The 24562-nt window shown below is 40.7% G+C and overlaps 1 protein-coding gene across 1 annotated transcript in view; it reads right to left on the bottom strand.

Moving 5' to 3' along the window:
- Positions 1–24562, bottom strand: part of LOC140908987 (uncharacterized) — a 153132-nt gene that overhangs the window by 19271 nt on the left and 109299 nt on the right. Inside the window, exons 22-27 of the mRNA XM_073337200.1 lie at positions 24424–24450; positions 22416–22442; positions 22069–22116; positions 16754–16798; positions 5037–5078; positions 3947–3994 (exon numbers count right to left, since the gene is read on the bottom strand). Coding sequence (XP_073193301.1) covers positions 3947–3994; positions 5037–5078; positions 16754–16798; positions 22069–22116; positions 22416–22442; positions 24424–24450 — 237 coding nt within the window. The remainder of the gene's footprint in view (positions 1–3946; positions 3995–5036; positions 5079–16753; positions 16799–22068; positions 22117–22415; positions 22443–24423; positions 24451–24562) is intronic.

The following is a 24562-nucleotide window of genomic DNA, read 5'->3' on the forward strand; positions in this document are numbered from 1 at the left end:
ACAACGTAAAATACTTTTGTGATTATCTGTTTGTATTTATGGAAATATATTTGCACAGCCATCCTGAGACCTCTTTAAGGGCTAGGATTATCGAATCAGAGAGCAATAATATCATGTGACTAAACTGATCTATCACATAATGTAAACAAAGTGGTTACTAGAAGAAATAATCGTAGTGAATAAATTTTTGCATTATCCATAGTCAATGTAATTTTTGTGTAAGTGAGGGCTGTGGGCCAGGGCTCCAAATCTAGGGGCTTTTTAATACATTGACATGTTTTTTTATCTTGAATTTGGAATGTTTCCCGATTTTATAATAATAATGAGTTTTTCCTGTTGAAGCATGTGGTTTGGTTTTACAAGACATAAGAAAAAAAATCATTAATGTCATTACATATAACTATGTTAAAAGAATAAGAAATTTCAAAAACCAAAGTCAGAAAGTGCCAGAAGTAAAGTAGCTTGTCCAACTTTCATTTGTCCCCCTGGTGTGCCTGCATTATGGTGCAGTCTTTAAATACATGCTCACATACTATTTTTTCTACAGGACCCCCTGCCTCATTCAGTGCACAGAAGGGATGCTGGTCAATTAATCAATATTTTCTCTCTCTCTTCCTTGTTTGGTATGTGACTGATGCCCCGATTTACTGCATGGTTTTCAACCCCTGTTCTGAAGATAGAAATATTAATTTATCATAAGTTTTTCTATAGTGCTCATCACGATAGTATTTAAGTCTTTCACAAATATTAATGAATTTATTTTCATACGTCTCTGTGAAATGATGGGGAGCTGAGGCAAAGAGAGATTAAAGTCAAATCTCCTCCAATTATCCCCTGCCCAATCTGAGTTTTCAGAGTACTTAGCATTATATAGCACCTCATATGTTCAAAGCACAACTCCCATTGACTTCATCTGTGAGCAGTCAGCACTTTTGCAAACCAGACCTGTAGGTCTTAGGCACCCAGAGAATGAGGAACACACAACTATTATCAATCTGGGAAAAGTTTAGTTTAAGTGACTTGCCCAGCATCACATCAGAACTCTGTAGCAGTGACAGAAGCCAGTTCTCCAGGACAGCATTCAGCTGCCTTAATCATGAAACTGTCCTTTCTCTTCCTGCAGTCCCCTTCCTTATTCACTACACACCTTCCAACATCTGCAACAAATACAGGTCCGAGAGGAAACAGTCTCCTTGACTATACAACCCTGATTCCCTCCCAGAACATAGTCCAGGAGGCAGAGGTCCTGTCAAAAAATGAGTATGTAATCATGTAATTAATGTATATATAATGAGTATGTAATCACATATCATAAGGCATATGTACGAGTGAGCTGAATTAATATTGCAGAGTCAATTTTAATTCTAGCCTAAGATCTCTCTAAACAGCGTGGCTGTGCAGCAGCCTATTAAGCGCCATGCAGGCACCCAGGGCTGCGGCAGGGAGAGATGCCTCTCCCCCAGCCCCAGACTTGCCACGGTGAGGAGAGGTTCCCCTCCCCTGGCCTCAGCCTAGCCCAGCCATGGAGCTGCAGTGGCGGGGAGAGGCGCCTCTCCCTCCCAGCCCAGTTGCTGCTGAAGGGAGAGAGAGCTGGGGTGGGGTGGGGGGGAAGCCTCTCTCCCAGGGACAGCCTGCACCCCAAACCCCTTATCCCCAGCCCCACCACAGAGCCCTCCCCACCTCAACCCTCTGCCCCAGCCCTGAGCCCCTTATTCCCAGGGCAAACTGAAGAAAAATTCGATCACCTGACACCCACAGGAGCCATCGTCAGTGCTGGAACCTTTATATCCACCAAACAGACCTCTGCCATTTGAGCTAACAGAGTAAGTGATAGCAGTAATAGGGTGTCATCCTCTGTGTGGTTCAGCACTAGATGGGGAGGAGACTCATACTTTGTCAGTGGCTTTCACAAAGATTTGCTGGCAGCAGAAGAATGGGGAGACTCAGGAATCTCGACTCCATTCCAACAATGGATCCTCTTCCCACTGACATTCTCCATCACCTGCCTGGTCTCAGTCTCTGCTCCTCAGACTTCTCAACCCAGTCCCAGTCCTTGCACAGGGAGTCCTATTTATACTCCTCTGGACTCTCCACCACCTCTTTCTTGGCTCCTCCTCCTAGTCTTTGCCTAGTTAATCCCAGTTCTTCATCAAATCTCAGGATTCCCTCTCTCCCACCAACTGGCTCCCAGGCCCTCTTGCCCAGCTCCCACTCCCAGTTTCCTTGCCAAGAGAGTCCCAGTCTCCCCCATCCCAATTCCTAGTCTCAGTTTCTGGATCCAGCACAGCCCACAGCAGAGCCCAGAGCTGCAATTGCAAGGAAATCCTGCTCAGCTCTAAGATAAAGAATGCCCAGTGTGGACAGAATCTTCAGGGAACTTAGTTTCTAACATTCAAGAAGTTTCTATTGAGCTGTGTGAACTAAATTTTTCCCCAAAGGCTTGTAACTTGGCCAAATTTGGGTGGATGTTCACATAGATGGCAAAAGACATCCCTGACATGAAACTCTCACTCCCTGCTAAATATCAAGTCCCTGCTTGAAAGCATGGGGATACAAGTGCTTTTCAAAGGATTCAACATGGGCAAACCAGTGTATTTCCCTAGCCACATTCTTAGAAATGGCTGAACCAATTTTGGCTGAAGTTTTTCACAAAAATATAGCCTGAATCAGGCATGGAGCATTAAAATTTTTAACCCAAATGGTTAAAGTTTGGCAAAGTTATAAGCAACTGAAAACAGGGTCTTATAATGGGAAGTGTCAGGCAACGTTAATAACTGGCAGCACTATGAGCACTACCTATATTTACGTGTTGAGCTGCAAAAGTGAGCATCAAATAATGAGGCCTGTTTTGCAACACAGATTTTATCTCCTGAATTTCTGCATCTCTTATTCAACTACAGAATTAGCAGGAGTTACAGTCTGTTTGTTGAGCCCAGGACTCACCATTCCCAATGAAAGAAGAACAGATATATTCTTATGTGAAAGCCGATCAGTCCTGATGCAGCAAAGCATTTATACATGTGCTTAATTTTAAGCTTCTGAGTAGTCACATGGAAGCGGACCAGCATTCCATGTGCTTGCTTTTAGTTTGTTTTGCTTTTCCTTATTGTTCATTTTGTGTTCACTTGTCTTGCACATTTTGTTATAATTAAAAATATTTGACCTCAATTATAGACACCACAGGGTGTTTTAAACAACTTGGGCCAAATGTTGTTAGCAGTTAAAGTGGGGCAACCTCTTTGAAGTCCACAAAGTACAACTCAAGGTGGATTTGACTCCACAGTTTCTACTTCAGACAGCTATTACTCTCTAGTGAGATTAAAGGCTTATATCCTCAACTGACATGAATCAGTGTAACTCCACTAAACTCACATGCACTGATTTACAGCAGTCAAGGATCTGGCCAAAAGTAGAACCAATTGATGACCTGTATTGTCATAGCACTTGTGAACCACAGCCATGGTCCAGGACCCCACCATACTAGGTGCTGTACAAACTACGAATAAAAAGCTGGTCCCTATCCCAAAGAGCTTACATGACAAGACACTGTAGGCAGACTTCTACTGAAATATCCCACCCTTCTTTACATTGTTTGCTTTACAGGGATAGATCCCCATCTTGAGAAACCAGGTGAATGAGCAAACATCTGTCCAATTCTGTGCTATTGAACAGATTTCCCAGGAGGAACGTATTTTTGTTCTAAATCACACATCTCCAACTTCATAACAGACCACTTGGTCTAAAAGGTAACTAGCTGATAATATGTTTGGGTTAAGGACAGAGATACAGTTCAAATACAGCAGTCTACAAATACATAAATATGGTCCTGATTCTGTCAGCTCTCCCCTTGTGAAGCTCCGATTGACTTTAATGAGAATTGTGCACATAAAGAGCTTGCAGGGTTGGGCTCTCTTTAAAAATATAAGACTAAGGAAATATTGATTACCTGTTGTCAGGTTGTGCTGTCTTAGAATTTCTTTTACTGTTGGCATTGCTAAAGAAACACATTAGATACTAAGTAATGAAGTTTTAGCATTTAGGTAAAAACACACAATTGATAGGTTTTGAACTGGTTAACACTTTACAGTTTATAGAAACAAAACAGATCAAAGTGGATTTTGCAAACAAACTTTTTAAAAAGGGAAATTTCAGAACAAGGAAAACTGTGCTTCTGGATGTTAGTTTAAGAAACCTGCTTTATTAAAATATTACTAATAGCTGTCTTCAAACCGACCATTTGAATCCTCAAAAAAATATGCCCCATCATTTTGTTTGGACAGATCTCTCTCTGATTTTTGTGGATCAGTGTGTGAAGATCTGGCTCTACGCGGGCCTTCCAGATCTGCACTTCTATGAAAAATTATCTCTGTTTAACTAGCACGAATATCCATAAATTGGTCTCCATATATGTGGTTTTATGCCTTTCAGTACCTTAGTCTGTCTGTCCAATGCTACTAATTATTTTACTTGGCATTACGTAAACCATCATTTCAGCTACAAATGACTATAGTGTTTGGTTGAACAAACCAGTGTTTGGTTGAAACTGTGGAGCCCAAACAGCTTAGCCAGCAGGTATGTGATCAGGAAATGTTTTACATGAATGATAATTATCTTGAATTGCAAATGCAGTCACCACAAAATATACAGGTCAGCAATTCAAAATATCCCATGCACTGAGGAGATGGAACCTACGCTAGCTCCAAATATGCTGTCCCAGCACGCAGCATTATGGCACCCGGGAAGGGACCACTACACTCCTGTGGAAATACAGTGGCTGGGAATCCTGCAGACAGGCTAATGTGCTACCTGTGGAGGGCCACATTGCAGCCTACCTCCAGGTTCGAGGTGTTGATTTCATCCCTCCCCCTAATACACAGAAGGCCCTATATGCTGAATTACTTTGCCTTCATGTGCAACTCCAGGGCTTTCCCCTACACACATTAGAAAGACTAATAAAGCTCTCCATTCTAATCCACATAAAACCTGATGTTCTCATTTTAAATTACTGCTTGCGGAGCTTCTCTTCCCTTTATTACCTTTGGCTTTTCCCTCTTTGGGATGTTTCTTCTCTGTTTTTTCTACAAAGGAGAAAGAAATATAACAGTTTAGGGAAGGGACAATTTAACTTTGTAACAATCAGATTATCAAGGTCAGTCTTCAGTTGAAACTGGGGCAAACTTTTCAGAGATTGTTTCAAACAACACTAATAAGAGTTGAAACATTCACAACAAGGACAATGAGATTACTACTATGGTGATCTTATATCACACACACACACACACATATACCCACACACTTCTCTAATAGTTGGCTTTTACCTTCTCTTTCCTTTGCAGCCTTTTCTGTTTTTTTCTTGGCTAGAAAGATTTGCAAGGAAATATCATTAACTAAGAGGCCTTTATTGGGGATTCTATTTTGGACACCTAGAGCAAATTGATCCCTGGTGTGACTATTAATGTTCCTAAATTTACAGCAGGGATAAATCTTGCCCATTTCAATGGACTGTGGGTCTAGAGCACTATATTATTTGTATTAAGCTTTACACCAAACAAACATACTTGTCTTAGCATGATATATGTATATGCCCTTTTTCAGCATTCCTTTTCCAACCCCCCAGAATACAGCTAGTCAGTTAAGACTATTCTCAGCTAAGCGCACTGAAATTAACTACAGTGGATAACTGCAGGCATCTGCACCATTCCAACATTCCCTGGTGAGTACAGCAGAGATCTGGCAGTATGCCTTAGAACTGTTCATTTTCATTCCATATGATCCAGCCAGCTGTAATAAGGATTCAGTGTCTCTTGGTGCATGTGCTATCTGATTAACGCAAGATGGCTTAATGCTAATCACCTCTGTCTAGCTCACCCAAACACACACACTTTAAAATAAATACAGTGAATACAAAAGTGAATACAGTTCATCAGGCCAGATTCTCAACAGCTGTAAACTGGCGTAGCACTAATGATTTCAGTGGAGCTATGCCAGATTACACCAGCCAAGGATTTGGTTAATCATGTTTAGTGAGGTTGTGTTTCACTGGTTTACTTTGCTAGATGCTAAAAAACATGGCCTTAATGAAGGCACTGGATTTATGGCTTATAACAACAATCTGTAACACACTAACCCCCTTATTTCCCTATGACTACAGAGGAGTTAATGGGCCACGTCACCTTGAAGGGTCCCTTAGAATACGTGGTTTCAGAGTAACAGCCGTGTTAGTCTGTATTTGCAAAAACAAAAGGAGTACTTGTGGCACCTTAGAGACTGACCAATTGGGTTAGTCTCTAAGGTGCCACAAGTCCTCCTTTTGTTTTTAGAATACGTGCTAACTACTTTTGCTAAACTATCTGTTCAGTCTCCTATTTGGCTGTGACACTCTTAGTACCTTTCCCAGACCGGAAGAGGAGCTCTGTGTAGCTCGAAAGCTGGTCTCTCCCACCAACAGAAGTTGGTCCGATAAACTATATTACCTCATCCCCCTTGTCTCTAATATCCTGGGATGAACAAGTCTGCAACAACACTGCATACAACTGGTCCTGTCTGTTAGACATTTCAGAGAAGTGTAAAATTTACCTGCTACTGTCATTTCAGATGCTGGTTCTTCAGAAAAACAATCAGAAATAAATAAATAAAAATGAAGAAATTCAGGTTTGATGTTATTTTATTTTTAGAAGTTGACAGTTTTGATAGATCTTAACTTTCAACTGCAACTATCTTCACAGGATATTAATTTGGAAATAAATAAATCCATGCAATGGACATGTACACAGAAATTAAACAGTGAAAGCTGCGAATCCTACCCTTTGAAGAGCTATAAGCCAACATGCAGATACTGTGCCAATGAAAGCTTTTCTGACCAGTAAGTATTTAAATGGGATTCTTTTCAGATAAGCACTCAAGGTTATAGCTACCTAGCATCTTTTTTTCTGTAAAGCGTGTTTAAGTTTAAGTTTTCACCTCTGCTGTCCTACCAGCCATGTACCCTAATTAAGGGTTCTGACACTGACCTGCTGTCTGACCTAGGACAAGTGCCTTCACCTCTCTGTACCTTTTCTTTCCCCAAACTATCTGCCTTGTCTTTTTAGACTGTAAGCTATTTGGAGCAGGAACTGTCTCTTGCTATGTGCACCTTGCACAATCATTTGTGGTCCCTAGGCACTGCTGCAAAAAAAAAAAAAAAAAATACACAGCAGATACAATAGGCCAGCTCCTTAGCTGGTGTAATTTTGACATAGCTCCAGTGAAGGATCTGCACCAATTTACATAGGGCCAGATTAATCTGTTGTGAGCCCCCCACCCCTGCTCCACCCTGAGACCCTGCCCCTGCTCAGCCTCTTCCCCCTGAGGCCCTGCCCGCTGCTCACATGGGGGTGGGGGAGGGCAGAGAGGAATGAACAGAGGGAGGGGGGAAGAGAGGAGCGAGTGGTGGGGTGGGGAAGGGGCCACAGTCCAGGCACTGGGGCCCCTTCTGAGTGAGGACCCGACGGCATGGCACCATTGTAAACCCAGTACTGAATTTACATGGTTTGAGACCTGGTGACTGGAAAATGAAACTCTCTTTTCCCCTCTGTTTCATTAATGTTCATTTTATCCTATGGATTTTAAGATAAGATAAGAAAAGACAGAAACCCTGCATGCCAGACAGAAACGTAATCCCTTTTAACTAGAACAGTACAGAACTGGATGCATTCAGGTTGCAGGGATATATATAAACTTTTCTTAAGGTTCCACTTTGGGTGAGCTATCACCTTTTGCTTCAGCTGAAAATGATGTGTTTCATCTGGTGGCCCTCTGTATCATAAACAGGATTGGCCAAAAGTTTTCCATCAAAACTGGGTTTTTTTTGGATGGAAAGTTGCATCTTCAACTAAAACTTTTTACAAAAGATGTCCATTTTCTTTAGAAAATTTGGACTTTGTTTAAAAACTGAACATCCAAATAATAATTATTATTATAATACATTTGAAAATGCTGCATGGTGCCCCATGGGAGTTGTAGTTTGGGGACCTCATGCCCCAATTATCATCTGTTGTCCATTTTCTGAAGCTAGACTACATCTCTCCTTTGGCCGTTGAACAGGAAACTGTCTGACTCCATGGTTGGCCCAGGTTGGGGGGATGGGGAGGAGGGGGAAAGTGAAGAAGAGGGGCAGGCGTAAAGAAGACTTAGAGTCACCTTTGTCTTCTTCCCCCTCATCTGCACCAAGACAGAAAAGCTGGGGATTAAAACCAGTGTTAAAACATTGACAGAAATTGTACCCCAAGGTTGGGAATTTTACTACTGAATTCTACAGGGGCAGTGAAGGGCCAATGTTGAGATCTTTTGAAAATTCCACACTAAATGTTTCTCCCACTGTATGTTAGCATTTCATATCATTAAACAATTACTTCTTATTTAAGAAAAAATACCACCAGCTTTGTCTGTTCTAGGTAACCAGTCATAATTTGATAGCCTTTAAAGTAATCAGTATGCAGAAACTGTGTTTTAGATTTAATGAAAGCCTCTGATTTGATAAATGACCAATTGCCATCACAGACACCGTTTCACACTAAACTGGAGATGATGAAAATAGGATGGTTTACTAATTATTTTAATGATCAAATGCTAATTAATTTTGGTGATTACTATTAAAATTTACAGAGATAATTTTGGAGTACTTCAGACTTAGTTTTTTATTTATGTTATGGCCTGCCTTTCACATAATGAGCCAAATTCTCCGCTGATTTATGCCCGATCCATTGATTCTAATGGGATAGCACAGGGTACAAATTGGAAATAAATTTGACTCAAAATACCCGTACACATTTAGCATATAGTTGTGCTACACACAAGCCCTGAAGACCATAGATTACTCAGTAACCATGGCTTTACAGTGCTATAATGTACATATAAATTAATTAGAAATATTTGCAGTGAAGTCACTTAGTACTAGGATTGGGCAGCTGCTATCCAGAATAAATACTCCTTTTTGAGTGAAAAGATCAGTTAAAACCAAGAGATATTCATGTAAATGAAGATGCTATATAAAGCTGATCCAGAAAGTCTTTTAACTAGAGCTACACAGGGATTACTGGATCAGGGTATAAATTGTAGATAAAGATATTTAGGTACACAGTTGGATATCTGTTTGTTGATATTTTTAAATTAGAAACTATTTATCTAGATCAATACGATCATTCCAAGCAGCAAAATGCAGATTCAAGGATTTTTCCCACAAAAGTCACATTGACACGTTGACATGCATCCGATGAAGTGAGCTGTAGCTAACAAAAGCTTATGCTCAAATAAATTTGTTAGTCTCTACAGTGCCACAAGTACTCCTTTTCTTTTTGGCTATTGTTTGTCAATGGCATGTGTCAGAACAGCATATGCTTTAGTAACATCTCCCATGATGCAACACAGTCTTCCCTCTTGCTGAGCTGTCATGGTGCATCATGAAAATTCCATGGCCACATTGCATCGTGGGAGCTGTATTCTGGCTGGAGAGCCCACTCACAGAATCATAGAATCATAGAATATCAGGGTTGGAAGGGACCCCTGAAGGTCATCTAGTCCAACCCCCCGCTCGAAGCAGGACCAATTCCCAGTTAAATCATCCCAGCCAGGGCTTTGTCAAGCCTGACCTTAAAAACCTCTAAGGAAGGAGATTCTACCACCTCCCTAGGTAACACATTCCAGTGTATCACCACCCTCTTAGTGAAAAAGTTTTTCCTAATATCCAATCTAAACCTCCCCCACTGCAATTTGAGACCATTACTCCTCGTTCTGTCATCTGCTACCATTGAGAACAGTCTAGAGCCATCCTCTTTGGAACCCCCTTTCAGGTAGTTGAAAGCAGCTATCAAATCCCCCCTCATTCTTCTCTTCTCCAGGCTAAACAATCCCAGCTCCCTCAGCCTCTCCTCATAAGTCATGTGTTCTAGACCCCTAATCATTTTTGAGAAATGAGAAAAGAGAAAAGAGTCATCAGATACCCAAACTACAAGTCCCCCGGGACACCGTAGTAGCTCAGAAGGATGTGGTCTAATGTCAAACTGAGCAAAAATGAAACATTTTGATTCAGTTCCACACACCAAAATTAAAGGCTTGCATTTCTGAATTGAAATTTGTCTGTTTTCTGCTAAAACTTCTAGACTTTGGGTGATTTTTTAAAATTAAAAGTTGTAATTTTTCCACAGAAAGCAGACCCTTTCCCCCAAGAGTTTTGTTTTGTTGACAAAATTTTTGTTACAAAACAGTTCCAAAGGTAGATTTTCTACCAGCCCTAGTGCTGAGGGGCTGCTGCCACCTGCTGACTTCAGTGGGAGTTGAAGGTAGTCAATACCTCTCAGGATTTTGCTTTATAACTTTCATTCATACATATTTGTATCACAGTAGCAGCAAGAGGCCAGTGCCCCATTGTGCTAGGCACTGTACAAGCACAGAACAAAGACAGATCCTGCCTCAAAGACCTTTCTGATACCTTATCTGCGAAGGTATGTACTTTAGTTATTTTCTCAGTACCCACGCACTCATCTTTTTACAGGTTTTCCTTCTCTTCTGCTGACAGACATGTCCCTCCAATAAAACTATATTATTATAGTTCACAATTTGTAACATGAACAAAGTTGTATTAACATGTTTTTTTTAATGACAACTTGTTTCAGAATCACTCCTAAGGTGGTAACTATTTTTTCATGTTCTCTGTCCTCAGTCTGTTTTAATTAAGTTCAAATATTACTTTATCTGAATATTTCTTTAAAGTATTGCTAAATTATTTCAGCAGTGCAGCTTTCTGTAAAGAATATATATCTGTATTGTCTACATTAGAAAATAATGGACATTAGTCCATGTGATCTGAAATGACTTTCAGTTTTGAAGAGATATCATATAATAATGTCAATAGATTATTTTAGTTTGAAGGATTAACCTCCACATATAGTATGGGCCAGATCCTGCCTTTGACCTCAGTGGGCTTTGGCTTTCAATTGACTTAAATGGGCTTTGAATCAGACCTTCTATGAACTACATCTATGTATTTTACAATGCTTTTAGAATGTATTAATTAATTTTCACATTTCATAAGCATAAACACTGATCTTTATTAAAAGTATTATTGTTGTTTTAACACAATGTGCAGTACGTAACATCTAATTTCACAATGCAATTGACACTAATCCAATCCTTCTTTACACAACCAAAACTCCCATAGTCCTCAACAAGGAGAATTTCTGGAGTGCAAGGAAGACTCATTCTGTGTGTGTTGTCTAATTTCTCTTCTAACTCACTTAAACATCATGATCTTTCATTCTTTTCTTCATTTGAATTGGGTATCTTATTCTGTTAGATGTAAAAACTACAGGCTATTGAAAAGGCTAGCAAACATGCCTGGTTAATTCACTATACAAACTATTTCCAAACAGTACAAATAAATTATATAACATTTTCTTCTAATTCTGTTATGCTAAACATTATTTAACAATTCTAATTGATCTATACTTTATCAAAAATTGATCTGACCACACCCACCTAAAACCACACTAATCTAAATTATGCTACTAGGATAATTTACTTTACTTATATAAAAAAATAATCACAAACTAGCTGATCTGAGTGTTGCAGCTGCACAGTATTAGATCACTTGTAGCTTTGGCTCACTCGCTTTTTAGGCAGAATGAATAAAATCCACAATGTATCACTTTTAGAAAAAAAAATAACATTCTCTAGCATGACAAAGTTGCAAAAATCAAACCCAATCCAAGGCATCATGCATCTAAAGGCAGGCTTATATTCAGTAGAAAATGTCTCTGGCACATACTTGCAGTTACTTTTGATCTGGCTGAGAAGTAAAAGAGGGAAGAATAATATTCAGAATGGAGACGTATGGAGAAGGCTGGTATAATATTTTCCCGGCCCAGGGTTGCTTTATTAATTCTCACATATAATTAAGCATTGTTTTTAGTGAAGTTACTATTGTAACTAACAACATTACAACTATAACAATAATGATAATCACTTTGAGAAAGACAGATAAAATGTACTCTGTAAGAATGAAATATAATTATTAACAGCAGACGCCTTACATCTACACAGCTTCTTTCACTCTGCAGTCCAGAGCAGAATCTCTCTTTTATAGGGGTGATCATCTCTTTATAGTGTAATTGTACTGTACTGCTTCATACTGCTGCAGTAAATACATTACACAGAGATACTTCATACTAATGATAATATCCAAAAGTCATTTAACAAAATGAAAATGGATAGTCCAATATGATGGATTGAACAAGCTAGTATATAAAATGCTAGTATAGGGAAATAACGATCCTTGAAGAAAACGGAAGTGTACCTGGTCCTGAGAATTTGAACCATGCAGGAGTTCAATGAAATCCAAATGAATAGCAGAATAATACCAAAATTATTTTGTAGGTGAGAGTATTCAAAACAAACACTTTTCAGACTATGGATCAAACTCTGCTGACATAACCGAATGGCTAGGCAGCAGTTCTGCAGAAAAGGACCTACAGGTTACAGTGGACGAGACGCTGGATATGAGTCAACAGTGTGTCCTTGTTGCCAAGAAGACTAACGGCATTTTGGGATGTATAAGTAGGGGCATTGCCAGCAGATCGAGGGATGTGATCGTTCCCCTCTATTCAAAATTGGTGTGGCCTCGTCTGGAGTACTGTGTCCAATTTTGGACCCCACACTATAAGAAGGATGTGGAAAAATTGGAAAGCATCCAGCGGAGAGCAACCAAACTACCTGAAAGGGGGTTCCAAAGAGGATGGCTCTAGACTGTTCTCAGTGGTAGCTGATGACAGAACAGGAAGTAATGGTCTCAAGTTGCAGTGGGGGAGGTTTAGGTTGGATACTAGGAGAAACTTTTTCACTAGGAGGGTGGTGGAGCACTGGAATGCATTACCTAAGGAGGAGGCAGAATCTCCTTGCTTTGAGGTTTTTAAGGTCAGGCTTGGCAAAGCCCTGGCTGGGATAATTTAGTTGGGGATTGGTCCTGATTGGAGCGGGGGGTTGGACTAGATGACCTCCTGAGGTCCCTTCCAACCCTGATATTCTATGATTCTATGAACTCTCTTGACAAGAGTGGAGTCAAGGAAGCAGGAAATTGTCTTTATATAGCTGAAGAAATGGACATAAGAATTCTAGTAACATGTAACGGCTATTTGCCACACTTCAAAGCCACAGTATGCTTCAAAAAGTTAAACAGTGCCATGCACTTGTACATTTTGGCATTTGTCATATGCAGTTCTATTGTGACTTATCTAAGCAGTTTCAAATGTAGGGATAACTGAACATACAGTAAAGCCTACCTGATTTTGTTTGTGGAACTTCTTTTCCTTGTCTGACAGCTTCGTGCTCTATACAAAAGCAGCAGCATGAAAAAGCTAATTCAATCATACCTTTTTTAAAGTAAGTAAGAGCCGCGTGCATGTTTTCTTCAAGAGTAAACATTTATCTTATATTGTGCATGCTGCTATTGTGGAAGAAAGCCAAATGACTAGCCTCTAGCAGTCTATTCATTATAAAGTCTGCAGCAAAGTAGTAATAAGTAATATTGCATCTAGGTGTCAAGTCTCCCCATGATGCACATGTATAAGTTCTATTAATGTTACCGGGAGTTATGCACATACATCAAGGGATGAAAAACCCTGCAAAATGGAGATTCAAAGCATATGCCACAAAACCAACAAGGGGGTAATTTTTTAATAGTATAAATTCAGTACTTATGGATATAGTCTACTCTCAAATCAGTAGCACAGATCACAAATAGGTGGATCATTGAAGTATTTTGAGGACTAATACACATCCCTGGGGATCAATGGGAACTCATCTTCCAAACAGTGGTTTGTATCAGCTCTGTAATTATTCTATTGAAAGTTCTGAATTCTCAAAAAAGGAAAGTACTGTGCAAATTTACCATCCTTTCACCAAGCATTTATGTTTGCAAATCAGATACTTAAGCTGAACTCCAAAAGTTCAGAATACATCCCAGTTAGGGTTGACAACTCTCCTGGTTTGGCAGGGAGTCTCCCAGAATCAGGCTCTATCTCCCAGAGGCTACTGAAGCCAAACCAGGAGATTTTAGGCACTAAAAGTCTGGCAGAGCTAAGGCAGGCTCCCCACCTGCCCTGGCCCCATGCCTCTCCCGGAAGTGGCCAGCACGTCCCTGCTGCCCTTGGGGAAGACAGAGGGTCTCCACACGCTGTCCTCGCTCTGAACGGCACCTCTGCAGCTCCCATTGGCGAGGAACTGGGAGCTGCAAGGGCAGGCCCTGCCCTCCCCAGGGGCCGCAAGGATGTGCCAGCTGCTTCCAGGAGTGGCGCGTTGGAAAGGGTAGAGTGTGGAGACCACCACAGGGGCTGCAGAGACATGCCGGACACTTCCGGGAGTGGTGCAGGGCTAGGGCAGGCAGGGGCAGCCAGAGGTAAGCACCGCTTGACCAGAGCCGGCACCCAACCCCCTGCCCCAGCCTGGAGCCCCCTCCTGCACCCACAGTCCCTCTGGGAGCCTACACCCCACCCCCGTCCTGCACCCCAACCCCCTGCCCCAGCCCTGAGTCCCCTCCAGCACCCAAGCTCCCTCCCAGAGCTTGCACTCCACACCCCCTCCTGCACCCCAGCCCCCTGCTCTAGGCTCAGCCCAGATCCCCCTCCCACACTCTGAACCCCTTGGCCCCAGCTCAGAGTCTGCACCCCCTCCCAAACCCCAACCCCCAACTGCCCCACCCAGTGAAAGTGAGTGAGGGAGGGGGAGAGCAAGCAGCGATGAGTGAGTGGGGCGGGGCCTCTGAGGAGGGGCAGAGTAGGGGTGAGGCAAGGGTGTTCGCGTTTGTGTGGTTAGACAGCTGGCAACCCTAATCCCAGAGCATATGAATAGACTATATGTCACTATGGAGAATAAAGGAGAAAAAGCCTCTTCAGCAGCAATTAACGTTTCCATTTTTTTGTTCACTTGCACGATAATTTCTATCAATTTGTAAGTTGCATGGCATTTTGAAGGCAAGAGAAGACTGAAGAGAAACACTCATTTAAGAACAGACGACTAGCATTGCATAATTTGTAGGAAATAAACACACCTGCCTAAATGAAAACTGCAGCAACCCTAAACTCTCACAGCATGGTAGTAGCTAGGCCAACGGCACGCAACTAGGGGCCAGAGGCATTTTTAGAGCAGGAGGATCAGGTGAGTGCTATGTTGGCCATTGTTTCCTTCTCTGATGCCCCCGACATTGTCAGAAAACAGTGAGTACCAAGACATACTCAAAGGTGAACTGCAAAGCTAAAAAAAAATTAATGATTCCCAGAAATCAATGCTAAATGCCTCTGTCCCATCCCTGTTAAGATTACCAGGAATTCCATGATTAACTGTGATTCCACAGAATGATGCATTCTGGGAAATGCCTAGAAAACCAGGAAGTGCCAGGGACTTCACACAGGAGGTGATGAATATAAACAATGAGCTAAAACTTAATTTTGTGCTGAATGACACCTCCTTCCACATGCACAGGAAACTGAATGGGCTGTCAATTAGGAATGACAAACAAGTATGTTAAATCAAAGCAATAGCAGAGATTAGGATTGCTGGGATAGAGAGAATGTAGCTTTAAGCAAAAAACTAATAAGTTACCAATACAAAGTTTTTATTTGTTAAAAGTAAAATAGTCACAAATCCAACTATATTAAAGGACTTATCCTTAGCAAGGTATATACTACATACTTGCTGGCTTTGACTTGACTACAGAGGATAAAAGAAGATAAACATGTTATATTTAGGCATAAAGAACAAAGAAATACATTGTAAACATTTTGCCTACTAACTTTGCTCCCTCCCTTTTGTATATTCCCTCCTCACTCATTCTTAGCTGAACCCTTTCACTCCCTTCACATGCAAAGATGCATAAGTAACATTACTATGGGCCAGATTTACAAAGGTATTTTTTTAAAAAAGGTTGAATTTAGTTGTAGAAAAGACTGAAGATACACGGATGCTATGGTTTTCCTTCCCTAAGTTTTCTCATTTAACAGTACTTGTAGATATGATATGAGGGTCCCAATATTCCATATAAAAATACCGCAGTACTGTATTTTGTATTTTCCCCAAAGCTATTAATACACTGATATAAAAGTTAAACTGTTTTGGACTTTACTGTGGAAATCTACAGTAGTATATTTGTATACTGAATATCAAAACAATATTTTTACTAGATGTGCAGACCTATGTATCATCACTTTGTGTTGAAATACCATTGTTGTGCAAATTCCTAAACAGTGCAACATAAAGACAAACGATATAACTAACAATTACTATTTAAAGAAAGGAACTCTTTTCAAATATGCACCATATCAATGGGTATCTAATTTGCAAAATAGGTCATGCACCAAATAAGAAGCATATTCAAAATAACACAAAGGAATTATGCAATAAAAATATCCACAAAAGACTTTATGTTTGATAATTTATTATTATTGTTATTATTATTATTTGTTTTGCTGTACCACCTAGAAGCCCCAATCATGGACAAGGACCCTAAAGAGCTTATAATCTAAATTGCTGATATACTTGATCAACTCTGAGGTACATAGCATCTTCCTAAAGAAGTATGCTCATGGGGATTGTCTGGATCTAAATGCCACCAGTTACAGATTTCAAAATTATTCTGAGAAATAACTGCAATGTAAATTTAGTACATAAGTGTGAATTCTGAACAGGATTGAAAAAAGCATAAATCTAGAAAGGAGGACACCTCCCTTACCTGATTTTTCAGTGGGAACTGTCTTTTCTTGTTTGATTTTTTCCTCTGTATTAAGAAAAAAGTATAAAAGATAGAAATTCATGTGATGTTAGCACAGGGGTATAACTAGCAATATATTTATAAATTCAGCATATTTTACATAAGCCACCATGACTTTTTGCATCACTTTTATTGTAGAACTGTAAAATATGTATTCTGACTGCCTGGTGAGATATTTCATGGCAGGACAAATTATTAGGCCCCAAGCTTTAGCAATGGGAAAACAATAACACTCTTGATAGTGTCTTCCAATTAGCACTCAAAATGAAATTGTTTTTCCACTTAGCCAGTGATAACAATTTTGGGAACCCCCCCTCCGAAATCTGTGCTGAGCATTGGCTTCCAAAGAACTAAATTCTCAGTGCTCTGGGCACGTTCATCCCTAGCATTGGCTTGCCAAATCCTCTTTGTTGCATCAGTTTCTTTTTGGATCACCTTGAGAGGCCACAAAGAAGTGAGTGAGATTTGCCCCTAAATGTATACAATAAAATAACTGGCTTATTTCAAAGGGAATTAACACTGATGGAATAAAATCTAGCTCTGAAAAATACCTTTATTGTATACTGAAAACAAAGAAGATACAGAACTGAATGGTGAAACTTTTTACCAAAGTAGTTGGTAATTTCTGTTCATTTACATGCAATTTAGTTTTTATTACTGAACTATATTTTCTTCCCTTGCAATGTGACTGTCAGCTGAATATGAGCGCTGTACACTGAAACTGACTCAGCTCCATCTCACAGCTACCTTTGAAACTGACAGGTCCATTTGGGCACAATGAAGCAGCAGCTATTTTAGATAAAGCAGCTCTTTTTAACATCTGAGCTATGTTATGTGAACATTTTAACTCCAGTGCATTTCCATTCATCTAGGGTTTGTATATTAACAGTTTCATATACCAATACAGTAGGGAAAGGTCTAGTTGACTTTAAAGTTGGACTATACCATCCAAATGGATGAGTGATAGGTGAACCTCAGAAGTTTGGAGTTTCCATTTGCTTTGGATAAGCACCAAAGTCTCAATGCTTATGTGAGTCTTAAACTGAATGGTTTTTGCTTTCCCTAGTTATGATGGAAATCTCACAAGAACATTTTCTCCATGAATCTTTCACTATATGCTGCCTCTTCAAGTAAGAATACAGGGAGGACAGCTCTTTTAATACATTTGTATGTTGGGATATTCTGAGGTTAGCACAGCATTCGATTATAGTAAGACTATGGCTGTGACAGTGCTGTATATTCAAGTGCTTTTGCAAGATGTGCAATGAAGTTAATTTAAGGCAAAGGGCACAAATACACAAATCTCCAGCTTTCTCTCCTGATACAGGAGAGTAGAACACCATGTCCGAACGCTGTATGGCATATTGACATCAAACAGTTCAGCTGAATTAAGCTTTCATTAAGACAGTTACTGAATTAAGACAAAAAGAAAAGGAGTACTTGTGGCACCTTAGAGACTAACCAATTTATTAGAGCATAAGCTTTCGTGAGCTACAGCTCACTTCATCAGATGCATACCGTGGAAACTGCCGCAGACTTTATATACACACAGAGACCATGAAACAATACCTCCTCCCACCCCACTGTCCTGCTGGTAATAGCTTATCTAAAGTAATCATCAAGTTGGGCCATTTCCAGCACAAACTGGCTGGAGGTATTGTTTCATGGTCTCTGTGTGTATATAATGTCTTCTGCAGTTTCCACGGTATGCATCCGATGAAGTGAGCTGTAGCTCATGAAAGCTCATGCTCAAATAAATTGGTTAGTCTCTAAGGTGCCACAAGTACTCCTTTTCTTTTTGCGAATACAGACTAACACGGCTGTTACTCTGAAACCTGAATTAAGACAGTCAAGTGAAATAAAACCTTAGTTTAAACTATTTTCGTAAAAACAACAATTGAGTACCCAGAAATCAAACCATTATTATTTGTATTACTGTAGTGCCTAGGAGACCCAGTCATGCACAAGGACCCCATTGTGCTAGGCACTATACAAACAAACAGTCCTTGCACCAAATAGTTTACACTCTAAGTATAAGACAACAGACAACCGATATAGATAAACAAGCAAACAAAGAGACAACAGACAAATCTTTGTGTAGGTTTGAACATGATTTGTTAAGAGTGAGGACCCCTCTCCTGTAGTCACCCACCTACCAGATGCCCTTAACCTAGTCTTCCTCAGCTTATGGATCTGCTCATACTCCTGGTGGCAGACCTCCCTGTTATGGATGTAGCCCTCCTTCTCACGTCCAGTCAGATCTTCAAAAGGTGGCTGAATAACCCTTTTACCTGCATCTCTAAGCATTGAGTGAAACCAGGTAGGAAGATAGAGGGACTGGTTTAGGGAAGTCTTTGAATATCTGGGTGCTTACCTAAGCCCAATACATCCCCCAAACTTTTGAGTAGAGGTGGTTGGAAAAACTTTGAGGGAACCATTTTCTGTCAGGGTATTTAATATCATTGAAATCAAAACACTTCATGAAGTCATGCTGAGTTAGTAAAAATTCCATTTTGGGGAAATAGTTCTGAATTCCGAAGTGTCCCGTTTTAACATTTTTGGAATGAAACATTTTGATTTTTCATTTTGAAATTACTTTTTTCCCCCATTTTTTAAATGCGAAAAAAAGTTACAAATTGATTCTTGTATGTTTCCCCTGATTTCAACAGCGTTATACCAGGGATGAATTTGGTTCTCTTGCTTTGGCTGGTCACAACTATATCTGAATTTAAATTTTTCCCTTTTTGGGTCAACATGTTTTTGTACATCTGTTGATTTCTCAGTCTTGTAATACCTCGGAATTTGGTGGCGTGAATGATAAGAATTACATTATGAAGCTGCTGTAAATCAAAGTGAAGAAAGAGGCCACTCCCCTTGAGAGGTTTCTTATCATTCCGTCTGCAAGAGCACTCACTGGCACCAGGCCTGCTGATGGGGGAGGGGGGACAAAGGGGGTAATTGCCCAGGCCCCGGGCTATTTAAAAGGGTCCAGGGGCCCCGGCCACGGCCAGCAGGAGCCCCAGCCACTTTTAAATAGCCCAGGCAGGCCACGGGGCTCCTAGGTATGTGTGTGGGGTGGCGACATCTCCGGGCCCCGTGCTTTCAGGGGCCCCATGGGCTGGCACAATTGGCCAGAGTGGTCGGTCCTGGAAGTGACAGATTCATCACTTCTGCCCTGGGCCCTGCAGCCCCCTAGGGATGACCCTGGGGCCCGGAATTGTTGTCATTGGGCCTGACTGGCACACAGCAGGAAGAAGAACAACTGATGTTTTCAAATAAGTACTTCCAGTCACCAGCAAACAAACTGCCATACTTCTCCAAAGCAACCATGAATCACCCGAGAAAAGATCTCTTATACAAAAACAAATTCAACAATCCATTGTTCTCATTAAGGGTTTAAATTCCAGGGGCTCTAGCCTAGTTTGTAGTTGTGCAAGCTTCTGATCACCCCAACAGAACTTTGCAACTAGATAGTTGTATTGGCTGTGTGATATTCAAGAACCATCGCATTCAGAAATTGAACTACATCTGGAGGAGATATGGCTAACCATTAAGTCAGTGCTGATTTCACTGTGCTCACAGGATAAGTATTCGTGCTGACTGGATGTGTTACATGCAACTGAGCAGCCAAGAAAAAGCCTCCTACCCTCCATCAGTGTGCAGTGGACTGGAACTGGATGGTTTTCATTGCCAAGGGCAGGAGACTGGCTCAGCAGAGGCCACTTATGCTGACATGCTAATTCAACTATCTCATGAGCTGCTGCTGCTGTCTTCGTAGGCTTAACTCAGCTCAGGATCTATGCTGGAGTCCAACCATATAGATCCCGATGGAGGCCCATACAGGTGAAAATTCTGCCAAAGGGGAAGGTTGCAACAGTGGAATGTGGCAGCAACCACCTCGCTGCTAGGAGGCCTGCAGGGGTCAGAACTACTTACCAAGTGGGTGGCTGGTTAAGTCAAAGAGAAAATCTTAAAGCTGCCCATCCATGAGAGGATGGTGGTACCATTGCATACCCTCTCTTGGGATAAATCCTCCCATAGGATTCAGGACCAGACTGAGGAGGAAAAGGTATTTTATACCTCCCTCAACCAGCTTCACTAAATGTGGCCCATAGTCTCCAGTATCAGTAAACAAATAGTGGACAATGAGGTAAAAAACAGATTCTGGATGTTCAAAGACTGGGATGAGGAACATTGCCTGCCGGCCCCTCCCCGCAAGAAGGCAGCAATAGAAGATCTCTAAATATCACCAGTTGCTCTACGCAGTAGAATCTTGCAGGGAGATCCTACTCATATCTATGATATTCTACATCTACTAGCATGCTCCACTGTTATACAAGGGAGATGGGGAAAGTAACATACAAAGAATGAGGATTTCCAATGAAACTGTCACAACCACAACAAAAATGTTTGTTCAGACAAATAGGTGAGAAAGAAAGACCTGTCTGCCTGATGCTGAAGGAACACATGTTTGTAAGAAGTATATTAGTGAGCTGATTCAAGAAGAGTTTGTTTTTATGCAAAGCTAGTCCCCATGATAACAGCAGCACTGTCAAACAAGATCAATGAGACTCAAATATCTGCTGTTTCAGGGCCTATTGCACACAATAAGGCTATTCAGCAGCAGCTTAAACTGAGCACCAAATAGCTGAGTTTTCTATCAAACAATCATCTTACCATGAGTTTCTCCTATTGGGCCAGACTATGAATCCCCTTGGTGTCTCAGTGGGAATATTCATGCAAGTACCTCCAGCCCAGTGAGAGGAAACGGATTCACAATCTGGCCCACGATGATCCTCACAATGGGTGAAATTCACAAATCACCCCAGTGCACAGGATCAACACAAGTCCTACTAAGTGCTGAACTCCTTGTTGGTAAGTGATTCATAGACTGTATGCTGGTGCTCTCTCTTTTGGACTTTGACCATTTTAGGTAACAACTGATCGTGTTAGGGAAAAGCTTAGATGGGGTGATTCCAAATATTTACCTTGGCTCATTGAGGGCCAGGTTATAAACACTTTACTCCCACTGGTGAGGAGAGTCCCATAAATTGTTCCACTGAAGCAAATGGGACTACTTGTGTGAACAACAGCTCACCATCATTAAAAAGATATTCACAATCTGGCCCCGTGGGAAATAAATTTTCCGCTCCCCTGAAGCAAAACAAACCCCTTCCCTGAACCAGCAGTACCCTCCCCTCCAATTCTGTATAGCACATAAAACCTATTAGAAGAGGACCCTTACATGAACCTTGAAACTGAACACAAAAGACTACCTGGTTTGGCATGGGAAACAGCTTTTTCTTGTTTAATAGATTCATGCTCTGCAAATAAGAACCATAGGATAGAGATTACACGTTAGCCTAGATTACGGTATTTCAATTTAAAACTGAAATGCTCCTTCCAAGAACAAACCAGTCCAAAATCAGATGAAAATGTGTAACTGTTGGTGCCATAATTGCCATGCTAGATTCTGACCTCAGTTACACCAGTATAAATCTAGAAGAACTCCTTAGCCTTCCATCTCACTCATTTCCTACGCTTATAACCCTTCTCTGACAAGGAACATGTGAAGATGCCTTCCTCATTCAAATGTAACTTTCTCCATTGATATAATACTTACTGTGTTCATGAGGTTTCACTACTGTCACTAGAAAAAAAAGAGAAAGAAAAGTATATTTTTAATATGTATGTCACTACAGTGTATGTTTTAGTGAATTTGTTCTATTTGGGTCAATAACACAGAGCTTTGATAACGTATAAAACAGCCAGCACACTGTGTACAAATAACATGTACATTTGCAAAATCAGAAAAGGAGAGCACTGTCATAACCGAATAGCTCCTGACAACTCATTTTAGGCCAAATATGAAGTGATGTGTAAGACAGTCTAAATTAGGCTCCTGTAAAATTCCCTTAGAACTAATTACACCCACTCTAGCAGCTCATGAACAATTCTAAATTGGTGGCAATTTAGATATGGGCAAAAAATTTCACACAAACCTTTCTTTGGGGGGAAGGAGGGAGGAAATGCAGATTTGTCAAAACCAAAATATTTCATGAATTCACATCAATTTTGCCTGATTGTTTCAGTTGAACAAAACCAAAAACAAACTTCTGAAAAAAATCAAAATGTTTTGACTCAGGATTTTCAAAATGGATAATTTCAGGGTTTTTAAAATTTTGAAATGACTTTTCATTTTGAAATGTCCTTTCATTTGGTTAAAAAAAAAACAACCAAAAACATTTTAAAGTGGTCAAAATCTAAACAAAAAAATGTCCACTCTTTGATTTGCCAAACATTTCAAAATTATTTGTTTTTGATTCAACTCAAAAACTTTTTTTTCCCCCCAGAATTGCCAAAGAATCCAAAAATCCATTATTCACCCAGCTCTATGCCAATTACACTACTGGCTAGCTATTGGGGGGTAGGGGTGGGGGAGTAAATTTCATTCCACAAAGGGGTGTAGCAGTGGCTTCATTCTGCCTCCATGGGTTCACTCTCCATCACTAAACTGCAAAAATGTTTCCCTGAGTGCTGTATTACCCCAGTTCATTGGAGAACAAGGTCATAGGGTTATCAGATGTCTGCATATGGTTCAAGAGAGCAGTTGGAAAGGTTGCTGGCGAATACGTTGGTCCAAATCTCACATCCTAATGGGGACATAGTCTACCATGTAAGGTTTTAGCTTCCCCACTGGTTAGGCTATATGCTGCAATGCCCAGCAACAAATAGGCAGGGGGAAAACAGTGCTCCTCTTAAGTAGGCCAGCAAAGCAAGCTATAGAGCAAGTCCTAACCAGGAGTCGAATGTAACATGTGATCTTAGCTGGTGTAAATGGAGCTACTCAATTTACACCAACTGAGGACTTGGCCCCTTATGATTCGCAGGATACCAGGCAGCACTCAGCATAGTTTTTCCACATGGAGGGAGAAATACATGTTTTCAGTGTGAAAAATTCTCTCAGAGTGAAATACTAAAAGAAATCCAAGATTGCTGGGCTTATTTCACAGTGAAGCAGAAATGTGTCTTCCTTCACAGAGCAGCTATGCTACAATCACCCATTCCCCACTTGTGCCTGCTATTGTTACCCTGGATTAAAAGAGACAGCAACAGGAGCCAATACTCAGATCACAACAGAAATAATGGAGCATTTTGTGTTAAGAGGGAACGTAGGATAAGAATTCTAAGTGGTGGCAAGCACAGAATCAGCAATGTGAAGGAACTTAACATGGTGACAGAAGATATCAGTACTCCTGCGGCCCCATTTGTCATGGCTGTGGAATTCACATATCAAAACATTTGGCCCCGGCAGTGTTAAGCTACAGTCTTTTTACAACAATCTTTGAAGATGCTTGCTGCACATCTCTTATTCCAGGGGTTCTCAGACTTTTGTACTGGTGACCCCTTTCACACAGCAAGCCTCTGAGTGCGACCCCCCCACCCTTATACATTAAAAACACTTTTTAATATATTTAACACCTTTATAAATGCTGGAGGCAAAGCAGGGTTTGGGGTGGAGCCTGACAGCTCATGACCCAGCCATGTAATAACCTCACGACCCCTTCAGGGGTCCCAACCCCCTGTTTGAGAACCCCTGTCTTATTCTGTTATGTACATTGACAACATACTTGGTAGTTTGGCCTCAACTTTTTTGCCTAAAAATACAAAAAAAATCCATTTTCAGTACAAAATAAGCTTTCGATAAATTCTACTGTATTAGATGACACATTTGAACTCTGAAGGTGGAACTCAGACTGTATGATGCAA

The sequence above is a fragment of the Lepidochelys kempii genome, chromosome 3 (genome assembly GCF_965140265.1).
Source record: "Lepidochelys kempii isolate rLepKem1 chromosome 3, rLepKem1.hap2, whole genome shotgun sequence".
In the NCBI taxonomy this organism is placed as follows: Eukaryota; Metazoa; Chordata; order Testudines; family Cheloniidae; genus Lepidochelys; species Lepidochelys kempii.